General features: G+C 38.7%; 1 protein-coding gene across 13 annotated transcripts in view; it reads right to left on the bottom strand.

The window, feature by feature from the left end:
• The window catches only part of CCDC158 (coiled-coil domain containing 158), a 121,240-nt gene extending 107,232 nt beyond the window's left edge, over positions 1–14,008 (bottom strand). For 6 of the 13 annotated variants that reach the window (XM_074274367.1, XM_074274376.1, XM_074274370.1 and 3 more), the window contains exons 1-5: positions 13,768–13,983; positions 7,723–7,762; positions 6,568–6,624; positions 3,506–3,632; positions 923–1,024 (exon numbers count right to left, since the gene is read on the bottom strand). In XM_074274367.1, coding sequence (XP_074130468.1) covers positions 923–1,024; positions 3,506–3,632; positions 6,568–6,597 — 259 coding nt within the window. In that variant the 5' untranslated portion in view covers positions 6,598–6,624; positions 7,723–7,762; positions 13,768–13,983. Of the gene's footprint in view, positions 1–922; positions 1,025–3,505; positions 3,633–4,726; positions 4,800–6,567; positions 6,625–7,722; positions 7,763–13,380; positions 13,434–13,767 lie in introns of those variants that run through there. The other 7 variants (XM_074274369.1, XM_074274372.1, XM_074274381.1 and 4 more) reach the window with 7 other exon arrangements.
• Between the last annotated feature and the right edge of the window lie 939 nt (positions 14,009–14,947).

Below are 14,947 nucleotides of genomic sequence, written 5' to 3'. Positions count from 1 at the left end.
TTAAAATTCCCATACCAAACAAATTTTGCAAATGGGAAGACAAATTCAAATACTCCACACCTATGAGAAAGCAAAGAAAAGATTGGGAAATGATATGGGGAAAAAAGTGGAAAGAAATTGGAACACACCACAAAATAAAAGCCTGCAAAACTGAACCTAAACATCAAAAATAGATTTTCAATATAAAACCATCTGAGACATTCCTCTGAAAGAAAGCAGAAGTGTAACATTCAATTTACAAACACTTAAAGCATGAAAAATAAAAGAAAAATAAGTAAGCACAATTATCAAGAGTAGTCGAAGTAAGGTAATCAGTTGTCTACTGTTTCTTAGGCAAGATAAAGCCATTAATTAAAAAACAACAACAACAACAAAACTTTGATGTTAAGATTATTTTGATCAATGATTAAAAAAAAAGAAATCGTCAGAAGACAAAAAAAGAATCTTAGACTTTAAAGAGTCAGAAGAAAGGAAGGAAGAATACTTCAATTAATATTCTATAAAATAACACATATTTTCCTATAAGTATAAATCAATTATTTCTTAGGAAGGAGGGGGGGAAAGAATCAATCACACAAAGAAGTTACTTAAATCAGAACATAGGAGGGAAAAGATTAAGATACATTTTAGATAAATACAGGGGAGGAATGAGGTTGAGAATTGTGGTGAGTCCCTAGAAGGGCAAACAATGGGTTTCACTGAAGCACATTCCCAAGATTTGGCAGGAAGATGGTAAGAGGTCTCTCATAACACATTTCATTTGAGGGATGAGCACTTTAGACGATCACCTTCTTCAAGCAATAGTCATGCTTCTTATAATTTAATTCTACCCTCAAGAAGAGGGAATATATGGGATCCCTAAAGAGTTTTCAAAATCCTGGGTGAAAGGGGGGACATAGATCCAGAAGTAGTATATACTGGCCTGTTGATGTTTGTAAAGACTGGGGGTAGGGCTGTGCCTCATGACTCAGGATACAGAGAGACTCCCACCACGACACACTTTCTCCTTCATGAACTGGAGTTTCTAGGAGTAAGGCACAACAGAAGGCCACACAAAAACAAAACAAAACAACAACAACAACAAAAAAAAAAGAAAAACAAGGGAAAAGGTGGATAAGGTTAATATCTATACATATACTATCTTGGGAATGGGACAGAATAAAGAATTCAACTTTTGCCTTTCAGAAGCCCTATTTCATGAAGGACAGAAAAAAAGGAACATGTAAACATATAGCCCATGAACAGGAAAACAGAATTCAGAATAGATGAGATGAGGAAATAAATAGAAGAGGGAAAAGTAAATAAATACTTATCGGAAAAGGATATCATAAGAAGATATTACTCAGGTTAGGATGTTGGACAAGGGCATGGGTTGAGGTTAAGGATTGTTATACTCTTTTCTGGTAAGGGACAGGAAAAATCAAAGAATCAAAGAAAAAAAAAAGAGAAATTCTTCATCTATAAAGAAACAGACCCAATGGTCTCCTAAGGTCCCTTCAAGTTCTAAATCTATGGCACTGTAGTACTATTTAAATATAAAGTACTTGGTTTGAAATGGCAGGTAAATGGGAGGGGAAAATGCTACATAAAAAACTCCAATCAAACTTGAGCATACAAAACTAATTGTAGGTATTCTATAAGAGAAATAAATGGAGCAGAATGCAAAACTAACAAGCATAAACTTAAATATCAATGAATTAAACATCCTACAAAAAAAAGCCCCCCCCCCACCATTTAGTAAGAAATCAGTATTTTCCAACATAATGGTAATGAGATAGTGATAGGGAAAATTAGATAATTTTTCCCTTACCTTTGTAAAAAGTCAAGATATATTTTTCCAAGTTTTCATCTTTCATTTTTTTAGTCAACTTTTTTATTACCTAAAGATTTCTACTCATCCAAAGTAAATAACATTAACTTCTTTGCAACCTTAAATCTTTCACTGTCATTTTGACCATCCTAGTTTACTCGTTTTCAGTTTAGAAGGAATTTAGGACTCCAAACCTTCCTTCTCCAAGACATTCTCTTTTCTCTAGGTTTTTAAGATGTTGCTCTCTCTCAATTGCCTCTTTACTTCGTAACTACTCCTTAGTCTTTCTTTGCTGAATGAATCTTCACCCATATCATACCCACAAACTGTCCTGGTTCTGTCCTGGATTCTCTTCTCTTCTCCCTCTATACATTATTTTATTTGGTAATCTCCCTAACTCCAATGATTCAATTATCTCTATGCTTGAGGAATCTCAAATCTACTCAGTCAACCCTTACCTTTCTACTGATCTCCAGTACCACATTTCTACCTGTCTTTTGGACAATTTAAACTGGACGTCCTAATGGTATCTTAAACTCAGCAAATCCAAAAATGAATTCATTTTCTCTCTCTCTAAACCTTCTCCCCATTCCTTATCTTCTCTATTACTATCAAGGGCACAACCATCCTCCCAAGTACTTCTGGTTTGCAACCTGTTATTCTCAAGTCCTCATTCTTTCCCAAAGCTTATTTATCCAATCTGCTGCCAAGGCCTCTTAAGTTTACCTTTTAACATCTCTCCAATATCCTCCTTTCTTCTCCTGTGAGTGTCACCACCCTGATACAAGCACTTATGTCATGCTGGTATCATTACAAAAGCCTGCTGGGTGATCTCATTTTATTCCTCCCCACTGTGGTCCCTACTTTGCTCTAGTGTTAAAATGATCTTTCTCAAGTACAAATCTGAATGTGTCACCAGCACCCTGACTCAAAAAACTTCATTGACTCCTAGTCACCTTCAGGATCAAATATGAATTCTTTTTTTTGATATTCAAAGCCTTTCATAACTGGGCTCTCTTCTATCATTTCAGTCTTCTTGTATCTTATTCAACTCCATGTACATTCTGGTTCAGCAACACTGGCTTTCCTCTCACAAGACCCTCCGTCTCTTGACTACAGGCATTTTCTCTGCTGTCCACCATGCCTGAAATTTTTTCTCTCCTCATCTCTACCTCCTGGATTCCCTGACTTTCTTCAATTGAACTCCCAGGTAAAATCCCATCATCTATAAGGCAGCTTTTCCAATCTCTCTTACCTCTAATGCTTTCCCTCTTTTGATTATTTCCAATATATCCTGTATGTAGCATGTTTGCACATTTTTGCTTATTCTATCTCCCTTTACACTGTGAGCTCTTCAGGGCAGGGACTACATTTTCCTCTTTATTTATAACCCCAGTGCTTAGCATAGTGCCTAGAACATGATTGGCACTTAAATGTTTACTGCTTGAGTTTTAAAACATAAAGATAAATAAAACAATTTAAAATTCAACAAAGGGTAAGAAAAATACTTTACAAACTGTTATGGGATCTGAAATGCTGTTTTTTCTTTAGAAAACAATCACTATTAGACAAAACGATCAGCATATGTCTATAGCTTATCCCAGTAATATAACCATGCTGTTTAACTTAAATGGAAATTGCGTTTTGACCCCTGCATAATTTTTAATATTGTTTTTAGTGATACAGGTTACTTACTTCCACTTGATCTGATGCTGCTCAATGAAGCATCTTCCTGATTTGCTTCATGCCCTTTTGCTTCCATGCTGATAAAAGCTCTTCCTGGAGTTGGAGTGTCTTTTGAGTTTGCCTTTTTAGCTCTAATCTAATAAAGCCAAAGGAATAGACCTTTCTTCAGATTTTAAATTATTTTATTGTGCTAAATTCAATTGTTATTAATAATATTTGTATGCTATTAGCACTTGGGTATCAAGAAAATAAAATTCTTATTCAAGATGGACATTTTTTAGCAGCCTTAATGATGTCTTTTATCCAAAATGACACTCAACAGGGAGTACTAGTGCTCTATGATCTGATTACTTACTACAATTAACAAGTAACTATCACTAATTCTTCTGGGCAATGCATACTTCTCTTTCCTAGCTCTCTATCTATTAAAAGGTCATATTTCCAAACATTAAAAGAAAAGCTAATAACAAAGTCAAGATCGGCAAAACAGGAATTAATAAAGTTAACTAAAAAGTTATTTAAATTAAACCAATACTTATAAGATAACCAAAAGGTCAGGGTACCTTAAAAACAGATAGGCAGGGATCCAAACTAGAAGCAACATTCAGAATTTTAACAATAAGTGCATATGAAAGCACACTTATTTCAACCTACTTTTAATTGGAAAAGGGAAGAACTTTGGCAATTACATGACTAATTTAGACCAGAAACAAAAAAACAAAAACAAAAAACCAAGCACATAGACCAAAAAACAAACAAACAAACAAAAAAAAAAACTTGCCTTTGCCTAAAATATCCCCTAACTCAACAAGTTTAGACATGAACAGAAAATTGGCTTTCCATGCATAATCACACTTATAAACATTTAAAGTTTTACTTACAGAAGAAAACCTATTTACAAAAGATAAGCTAGTTTGGACACATAGATCAGATAAGCTTTGGGCTTTGACAAAATAAGAACATGCTAAAAGTATTCCTTCCAAACAATTTAACCTTAGGGAACTTATCTTGAACACTCAATCAAAATCTACAGTTAGTCATCAAATTTTCAGCCACAGAGAAGCTGAGAATTCAAGCACCTAAAATGCATTATACAGAGGAGCTAAGATTAAATTAAAAATCAAGTTACTTGTTATGAGGATCTCAAACCAATTTTTTTAATGTGATTTAACTAGGCAACCTATCAACTATAGATATTGTTACTGAAGAATTTGCCTTTATTTCACTCACCACTTTTTGCTTTTGTCCACTGAAGTATATATAATCTGTCAAAACTTAAATTCAACAAGTTCTACCTTAATATGTTTAGAGTTATCATTTTGGGAAATAAACAGTAAGCAGAGAGATATTACATTAAGAATTCTAAATGGTATGTTTGCCAACATTGCTAGGCAACTTCAGTATTCTAATGGAAGAGAAGTTTTCAATTAAATAAGAGTAACATACTGTATCACAGCATACAAAACTAATCTGAATTTTTCATCAAATTAGGTGCTTTGAGATACTTATGGTATAAAGGGGAAAGCAACAGATTTGGAGTCACATCCCAGATCTGCCCTTTACTACCTGTGAGTTCTTCATAGTTATTTAACTATGGCCTAATTTTTTTTTATTATGTGAGAAAATTGAACTCTTATCAGGGCCCTCCTGGCTTTAAATCTATACATGATCTTCAGGTTTAGGCATCCAGGAAACCCAAGAATCATTATGGTTCCATGTACCACTATAGCCAACAGGATTGAGACCAATGCAGGAGTAAAATAGACAAGATCAAAGCCTGGCAATCTCCTACAAAACAAGTCCTAATTCACTTAGGTTCCTTTCTTTTAAACTAGTCTTTGAATTCATTGAAGGGAGTTAACTGAAATAGAAGCCATCAGCAATCTAAAGAGTTGGAACTGAATCTGAAGAGGGTAGGAAAAATGGGGAAGGCTTGCAGTTTAAGAAGAACAATTTCATCCCAAGGTAAATTTGCTTTGCTATGAAAATAAGAATTCTGCAAAATTTTATTCATTTAATTCCACTCAATGGAAATTGGCAATAGCAATTCATATTTATACAAAAATTAGCACAACTCCCATGAGATAATTTATATTATTTTAGATTAAAAACTCAGATTCTGAGGCTGAGTCACTAGCACAATGTCACAAAACTAACACGTGTCAGATCTGGACCTGACTAGGACTCAGGTCAGAATACTGCAAATCCAGTTTGGCTCTGCTACCTCTTTATTACAACAGATGATAGGATAGAGAGGTAATAATTTGGGAAGATGGCAGTGACCTAAAGAAGAGGGCAGAAACATATTTCATCAAACATTTTGGAAGGTATCCTGTATATGTCAAAAGTTAAGAGGGTGCCCCAAATTTACAGGATGTTTTGTAACCACTATTGCATCATCGGAGTAAATATTTTGTACTTGTTGTCTACTGAATGATTATTCATGGAACGCACACTTCCAGTGGGTGCTAATGAGATGTAGTGTTAGAAAGCTGATGCCACAAGACAAAGCCTAACAACTTGACCTTGACCAACAACTGGACCTCTGGGTTAAGTGTAAGGGAAGTCACAAGTGAGCCCCAAAAGTATGTGTATATGTACATAATAACATCAGCTGAATTCTGATTTATAGGCTATACTGAAAAGGCAAGGATTGTAAGGAAGCTGCTAGGTAATTGTGGGCTAGAAGATAATTTGTATCCAAAAAGCTGAATAGACTGCTTGTTCCAGTAATAGTTTTTATCTAATGCTTCATAATGCTATGAAGTGATCACAGCTACTCAAAGGCCTAGAGTACAGATTTTGGCAAAAGAGTCTGTTCTCTGAAGATAAAACTAATAAAGTACAGATAGGCTTTTCATTACTAAATTGGCCACTGGACAATTAATTCTTTGATCATGCCGACCCATTAAATACAAATATAAATTCAAAAGGTCCCATATAGTCCCCTTCTGACTAGTCATGTGATCAGAATTCAGGCAGTATATCTCTTCTCATCTGGATTAATTAGCCTCTCTGCCTCAGGACTCCCTCCTAGTCAATCCATCCTCCATAGGTACCAAAACATCAACCTGTGACTCTTCTTTGCTCAAAAACTCCATTGGTCTTCTCCAAGATCCAGTGGCTCTCTGAAAAGATCAAAAATTCTTGTTTTGTATCTAAAATCTTTTACAGTCTGGTTCCAAACTACCTTGTCATGCATTCCTTCCCTTCACAGTTTCTTTGGAACAAATTTACCTTCTTGCTGTTCTTCAGGTATAACATCCCAGGTTGTCACCATAGCTTGAAGTGCTCTCCCCCTTCTCCTCTGCCTCTTAAAATCCTGAATTTCCTTCAGAATTCAACTAAAAGACCACTTCCTTTTAAGACTTTGCCAATCCCCCAAGTGAAAGTATCTTCCCCCAAATTGCCTTGTATTCATTCATATATACTTTTATGGGCATACACTGTCTCCTCCATAAAATATAACCTGTATAAACTGTATGAGGGCTGGTATTGTCTCTTTTTTTTTTTTTAACTCTAGCACCCTAGAGTTCCTAAGAAGGATTTATTGATGGTCCTCCTGAATTCAAGGCTGGTGCTCTATCCACTGCGCCACCTAGCTGCCCCCAAGAAGACTACATTCTAATAGGGGAAGATAGTGGTGGGCAGGGAGGGGTTTTATAATCAGGAATACCACAGGGATGGTGACATAATGTAACTGACATGTACTTTCCAGGAATGGCAGTGTGGTCCATTCCCAGACCCAAGAATGGAAAGGGAAGAGGTTTTTGGAACCATTCGTGAGGGCCCTCAGGACACTCTCATAGCTGTTAAGGATAAAGGATGAGGATAAGGATAAAGAAAAACAAAGATTGCCAGAGAGCAACAGCAATGTGGGGGCTTGGCTATTTGTGACTTTTTTTTTCATACAATATCAACAAAATGCAAAAAAGACCCTTAGAATGAGGCCCATCTTCAAGAAGCTAGGGATAAGATTCACATATAGGATGGGTGGTGATCTGGGTCATTCAAGTGAATACACAGACTGATAAAATTCTAGACTCATTGGAATAAGAAAGTCAAGTAGAATTGGAGCTGGAACATTTTAGAAACAGATGATGCTGACAAATTCTACAAAATAACTTCTTGCTTAATAAAAATTAATTCTTACAATTATATAATTTCAAAATTCTATAAGACAAGTATATTTACAGTGAGAGATAATTATAGAACAGTAATAATACCTTAATTCTTGGAGATTATTTTCACTTATTCTAGTAACACCTGTAAAAATAAAGTAAATCTTTTAGACATCATCATCAATATTTTTTTCATTGTCATGAGTATTAATTTGAAAATGGGTCCAATCAATACTGAAAAGATTCAATTCCAATAATGACAAATTTTTCTCACATTTATTTGCTGGATCATCAAATAAGTTTCAAAATATATTTATCTTCTCATATTTCCACAACTCTTAAGTATTATCATTCCCATGCCACAGGTGAAGCAACAGACACTGGATTATTAAGGGCCTAGCCTAAGTAACAGAGCAATAAAGTGAAATGCAGGTCCAAGTCCTAAGCCCATACTAGGGCATCTTTGTGCTACTTTATTATAATTTTATTAACTATTCTTGTTTCCAGGAGTATTTATCTTATCTAAGATGGGTGATGAGCATGCATCCACATCCCTTTCTTCAAATGCAAAGTAGTGACTGCAGCTATTCCAGAACTCTTCCTTTGTATGAATGAACTAAGGATATTCCATTCTCAAATTCATTTTATTCTATGTAGTACGTGTGTTTGACTTTTATTTTCTTGTTTTCTCTGCTTAACAAAAGAATCATTTGAGTGGAAGGGATTTGCTATTTAAAAATTGTCCAAATGAGTTTCAGTGGATTAAGAATTCATTTATTAAAAACCTAAATGTAACAGATCCTGAATTAACTTATAAGAGCAATTTACTGACATCAGGGAAGTTGAAAATGTACTTGCCAAATCTGACCAAAAATATTTGCACCATTGGTAGAAGAGATTGAAAATTTGATATGACTTAAGAATCTCCAATGATATTTCTTCCAATTAAAACTTAAATCTCAAATTTTTATTTTATGCTATGACAGCCATTAAAATCAAGAATCGATTTATAAAAAATTTAAAACTAGACTTCTAAACTACTACACTCCAGAGTGGTAAACAAAGACTTTCAAAAATAATTAAAACATTCAATTACATTGCTCTAAAAAAAAAAGTAGTTATATTTCAATGAGAATAACTAGGGATTTTCTATCTTTCAAGAGGTTTTCTATCTTTCATAAAATAAAATTTATTTCAAAAAGATTTCATTTTTATTATATTTTTTTAAATTTTTATATATTCTTAATGTATATATTAGGACAGCAGTATAATTTGTAAATATACATATTAATGGGAGCTGGTGCTCAAAATTTTCTCTGTGGCAAGAGCATATATTCTGTTAGTTAATAACCCAGTTAGGCACAGGGAGAACAGCTTAATGGCCAATTTAATGTAAAGGGTATGATGTCAAAGACAAGGTAAAAGGTCACCAGTAGAGTGCTCCATAAACTTGGACTTGGACCTAGGCTAATAAACATTTCTAATACTGTTGTTGAGTCATGTCCATCTCTTCATGATCCCATGGACCATACCATTCCTAGGTTTTTCTCAGCAAGATACTGGAGTGGTTTATCATTCCTTCTCCTATGCATTAAGGCAAAAAGAAGGGACTTGCCCAGAGTCACATAATTAGTATGGGGCCAGATTAGTAGGAGGAGGTCTTTCTGACTCCAAGCTCAGTGCTTTTAGGTTCTTCCTATTCCAATAGTCTTAAATCAAAGAATAAATGGCATTTTTTTCTAGTATATAAACAACATCAAGATATGAAGTATAAATTAGAATACTGAACTAGAGTCAGGATTCAAAAGATCTCACCAGATTTAACACTCAGCTTCATGTATTACTAACTGGATGGAGCACAGAGCTTCAAAGCAGTAAATTTAAATCTCATTTCAGACACCAACTATATGATCCTGGGAAGTCATTGAGTCCTATTTATCTGAAAAATGGGTATAAAATAGCCATCCTCATTATTGTGAGGATCAAATGAAATAATATAGAATACTTGATCTTTGAATAGTACTTAAAGAATTACCAAGTTCTTTAAGTATTATTCAAAGAGCAATTATAATAGTACTAATGATAATGTACATAAATGTGTTCAAAAAACTCAACTTCACAAATGCAAGGTATGGAGGAGTACAAATTTAATGAGTAGACAATGTGATACAGCAGACAAAAACTAGATTCCATTTTAAATTGCACTAAGGCAGGCATAGGGTTCAGGATTAGAGGTGATCACCTTGATTTACCTCTCCTGCCCAGGTTAAACTATCTCTAGAAAACTATGTTCAGAGTTGGGAACCTCCTGGATGTTGACAATTTGTAGAATGTCCAGAGAAAAGCAAGTATCCCAAGATCATACCCTGTGAGGAGATGAAGGAAAAGATGTTCAGCAAAGAGAAACCCCAGATGGGATACAGTCATTGTCTTAAATGATCTGAATAACAAGCAAGGGGAAGGCAGAGTCAGTTGATTTCTTTCAGATTCTACCCAAAGGTGAGATTCATGTGTACAAGTTACAGAGAGGCAGATTGAGCTTTGCTGTCAGGAGCAGGCTGCCACAGGAAACAGTGTTCTCTCACTAGAGGTCTTCAAAAAAGGATTACCATTCACAAAAGGACTGTGTTTAAGCAAGAGTGAATGGTCTATGAGATCCTTGCTACCTTAGGAACTGTGATCTTTTCATAGCTCTGACCTACAGGAATCTGAAAATTCAAAGATGTTAACAAATGGCTTTGCACAAGATGTACATGTTCAACAGTAAGACATTGTGAACCAGAAAACCCAAATCAGGATAAGTTTATCCATGCTGAAGGCTGGCCAGACTGGCAATACACAAAACTTTTCAACAATGAGACTGAAATGAGATTGAAAGGTAGAAGTCCTAAGAAATCCCTGCAAGACTCAGGAAAGGAGACCAACAAGCAGATCTATCACTTGTGACCCAGTTCCTGGTCAGAGATCCTAGGTGGACTAAGAAGGGAACCTGTGACTTGGTTGTTATTGTTTTTCAGTCATATCCAATTCTTCATGGTCCTTTTTAAGAGTTTTCCTGGCAAACAGTGGTTTACAATTTCCTTCTCCAACTTATTTTATAGATGAGGAAACTAAGGCAAATAGAGTTAAATAACTTGCCCAAGGTCACACAGATAGTAAATGTTGAGGTCAGATTTGGACTCCAAGATAATGATTCTTCCAGACTCCAGGAGTGGCGCTCTACCCACTACACCACCTAGCTGCCACTTGTTTGTATGATGTGTATGGGGTGTTCAGGGAGGACTAGTAGTTTGGGATGAGGGCCTCCCAAGCTCTTTTCAGGGTTACTCATCCACCTTTGGTGTCACCCTCTCACCTGTGGCTCCAATAAGTGGTAGCATGCACAGCAGTCACACTCTGGAAAAACCATCTCAGCAGAAGGGTTAAATCAGGCTGAGGGTGACCATCAGGTCTCAAACCCATCACTGAGTTAGGGGGAAGTCTATCCCAAGCATGTGAACACTTCAACCAGTGGAATGAGGGGATGAAAACAATTTGTTATAATGGCCATGAAGGCAGCTGAAGCAGGCACTATGGAGGTCTTAGAACTTGGTCAAACATCAAAAAATGCCAAGGACATCCAATTGTGTTCGAGGCCATCACCAGCTGTCCTGACTTTTGTCTTGCAATTAGACTGATGACTCTGTAAGAGAAGGTGAGGCTGAAAACTTTGTGCAACTCTGCTACACTTAAATTCAATCTACTCAAGAGTCAAGACCTCACCCTAATGATGTTACTGATCCTCTTCAAAATGAAGGACAAAAACATGTTCAACAGGACTGGATTTTCTGCAGCATATAAATCAGATCTGCTAAATAGTTACAGGAGTTTGAGACATTAATGTCAATACAGAAATTTGGATGTGAAACAAAAAAGTATACAATATATCAGAATTACTAATATTTACAAGATGTTACAATACAGGGGATATGTGAAACAAACAAGCCTTCATATGCAAAACTAATTTTCTTCTAAGTAGCTAATCTTTTTCCATTCACCAACAGACCTTTTCAAAAATTTCTGTCAGGACTTCCAGGCCTGTAGAACAAAGGCCATTTCAAAATATAAGTCTACAGAGAGCTTTTCCTTGGAAGGAATGGAATCTAAGCTGAAATTTCCTAAGGGTGACCTAGACTGGGAGCAACCAAAACTTGCACAAATGGTTTAAAACAGGTTCTACTTAACAAGTTTTTAAGTGGGTTTAAAAATTGTGATCTAATACTTCTTAGAAATAAGAAAAAGGGGGTGGGTCAGTCAGGTAGCAATAATATTCAATGGCCTTGCTCTTCCTAAAGCAAAAGTCACATTTGTCATCTTGGACTTTGGTCAAAAATCTTCTGTGCCTCATTTCCTAAAAAACACAAACTCATACTGTTAAAATCCTAAACAATCTGCTTCCCATCTGATCTTCAAATTCAAGAACAATGATTACCTAAATGTGATCTTCCAACTGTCACATCTGGACATTACACAAGTCAGCTCCCATACTTTGAATGCACACCACTCTCACTGCCATTTTTTAGAAATGATTTCTTCTTTTAGACTTAAACCACCTTCTTGATTTCTTGACATTAAGAAGCTACTAATGGAGCCAAGAGAAGCAATTCAAATCTCTTGAATGCCTTCCATGTGCAAGGCTCTATACGGGATGTTGTTGTTGTTCATCCTTCACTCTCAGAGGACCCATGACATAAGCAATGTGCATTCACGTGCCAGTGAATTGGATCTGAATGAGGCAAAACTCTGCAAAGTTGTCACCCTTGATCTCTCCTCCAGAGTTATTTGAATCCAGTGGCAAGACCCTTTACTAAGAATTAAGCATATGACTGCAGAAAGTTCTCAAAGAGTTTATTTACATCCCCAATTAAGAGAATATACAATATTGAGTTGTTTCAGAAGTCTTTTGAGACACCCCATACAACGTGTGCAGATTAGAGGGGAAAAAAGTCTTAATACAATTCAATGAAAACTGAGGCCCGAAAGTTTTCTCCCCTTTTTTAGGAGAAAAAGGTGCCCAAATTATGAGATCTATCCAAGCCTCAAAACAGAACTTTTACATCAGTTCTCTTCTGAATAATGAGAGGCAGGAAAGTTAAGGACTTGCGATTTCACTAATGAAGTAAACTCTAGAATACAGTGATCCTCAAACTTTTTAAATAGGGGGTCAGCTCACTGTCCCTCACAAAAGCTCACACTCTGTCTCCGCCCCTCAGCCCATTTGCCATAACCCGGAGGGGGGGGGCGTAATTTGAGAACCCCGCTAGATGAAGAAGCTGGTCCTTATTTACAAGCTGATTAAAAAAAAAAAAAATTGCTTCAAGACAATGGAGCAGTGAAGTTGTCCGTGTCAGAATCCAGGAGATTCAGGCAGCCCGTACTCAGAGGCTCACGCTGTAATGAATGTGAATGCATCCCCCCAGCCTCCAAACCATAGCTTAGGCCTGGGAAGGGACGGCCCACTCACTGACTGGGAGCCGTCAGGCGGGGACTGAGAACAAGAACCATTCCAGAACTAACCCTATGAGACGCTGGGATGTGGTCCCTTCCAGCAGTCGTAAAGCCGGCTTACTCTGACTACACATGCGGTGGGAAGAGGGATAGAAAACGAGTTTCTAGTAAAGATTTCTTTTTTAATAGAAAGGATCAATCTCAGAGGTTAATGACTTCGACAACAAGACCCTGCGGACACGGGGGAAGGGGGTGGTTGGGACGAGAAATCCCTACCATGAAGCCAATGGATATTTTGATTTTATCCGTAAGCCACCAGCACTTCGTGGGAGGCGAGGTGGTCTATCCCCTGGGTCAGGTCGAGTCTCCGCCCACCGTGACACATGCGCAGAAAGGGCTTTGCATTCCATGGGGGGAGGGGAGCGCAAGAAGGCCGACCTTCGTCCCCTCCTACCTGTCTGCGTTGCACACCGCAGAGCGCTTACTGCAGCCCTGAACTACGGGAGCAGGTTCCCACAACTCCCTCTCTGCTCAGGCGGCCGGAGGCGCTGGGGGCGGCCCCCAGCCTGACGAGGTCCCTCCCCCGCCCTGGCCTCAATGGCCGCCCTCTCGCACCAGGCCACCATCCCGCCCGTACCCGTCCCGGCGTTTCCTCTGTTTTACCTGAAAAAATCCACCCCATCCCAGGAGACCTGCAGCATCACCGGGGGAACTCAGGAGGGCTTGGCGGCCGCACCTGGAGCAACTCAACAGTGGGGGGTGGGGATGTTCCCCGTTCTCCTTCCCCCAACCCCGGCGATGGAGGCTCCTCGTTGGTAACGAGGACGGGTGGTTACGGCCTTCCCCCCCCTCCCTGCCCCTCCCACACCCCGACCCGCGTGCGCGCGCCCCGGCGCAAGACCCCAGATTCAGTCCTTGAGCCCGCCTAGACGACCGTTTGCCTGCACGAGACGGAGGAGGGGCTCTCAACCGCTTGCCCATCCTCCTCATGGCGCGCCTCTCACGCCGCCGTAACCCGGAGCAACGGGGCTACGCGAATGCCGAGGCGATGCCCAGGGCGGGCTGGAAAGTGGGAGCCAATAAATGCACTGCAGTTCGCTCTCAGGGGGCGGGGCTTGCAACATGCCCCGCCCCCAGGGCGGATGGAGCGCGCGGACTTTTCGTAGCACGTGGCGCTCTGCCCTTCCTGGGATTGGGTCTGCACCCTCGAGCGCCTCACAACCAACTGTTCCACCCCGACGAGGTGCCGGCCTGACGAGGCGGCAGACCCACTGAGAGGGGCCCTGGATTCGAATCCCGTCGCTCTCACGTGTGTCCGCTCGGCCGAACCCCCTAATCCGGGCCTCAGTTCTCTGTAAAATAGAGGCTAGGCTACCAACTTTATCCTCTCAGGACCCTTTCACTCTGAAAAATTCCGAATTCTCCCACAGAGTTTTTTTTAAATGTTAATTTTGTCCCTTTTTACCGTATGGTATGATGATGAAAACAGTCATGATCCAGTAGGCCTCCTTGGGGACCACCTCTGCATCCCCCACACCCGAGGCCCTAAATCCTAAGCCACACCCCCTTCCGATGCTGGGCCCTGGAGCGCGGGCCATCACTCTCCTCCCCTTTTTCCTTTGTGCATTTAAATTGTTTAAAAAGAAATCTTTAACGTTGACGCCCCTTCACGTACCGTTTTGACAAAATGAAGGATAGAAAAAAACAACCTCCAGATGTTTGTCCCTCTGACTCCATTCCTGTCCAAAAACTCCCCTGGGAATAGAACTATCGTCAAGGACAACCTTGTGCCCTGCAGGGGAAAATAATTTAATATAAACACTATTATTATTATTGTTACTAT

This window comes from Sminthopsis crassicaudata, chromosome 6 (assembly GCF_048593235.1).
Source record: "Sminthopsis crassicaudata isolate SCR6 chromosome 6, ASM4859323v1, whole genome shotgun sequence".
In the NCBI taxonomy this organism is placed as follows: domain Eukaryota; kingdom Metazoa; phylum Chordata; class Mammalia; order Dasyuromorphia; family Dasyuridae; genus Sminthopsis; species Sminthopsis crassicaudata.
This window is presented reverse-complemented; position numbering and strand designations above follow the sequence as displayed.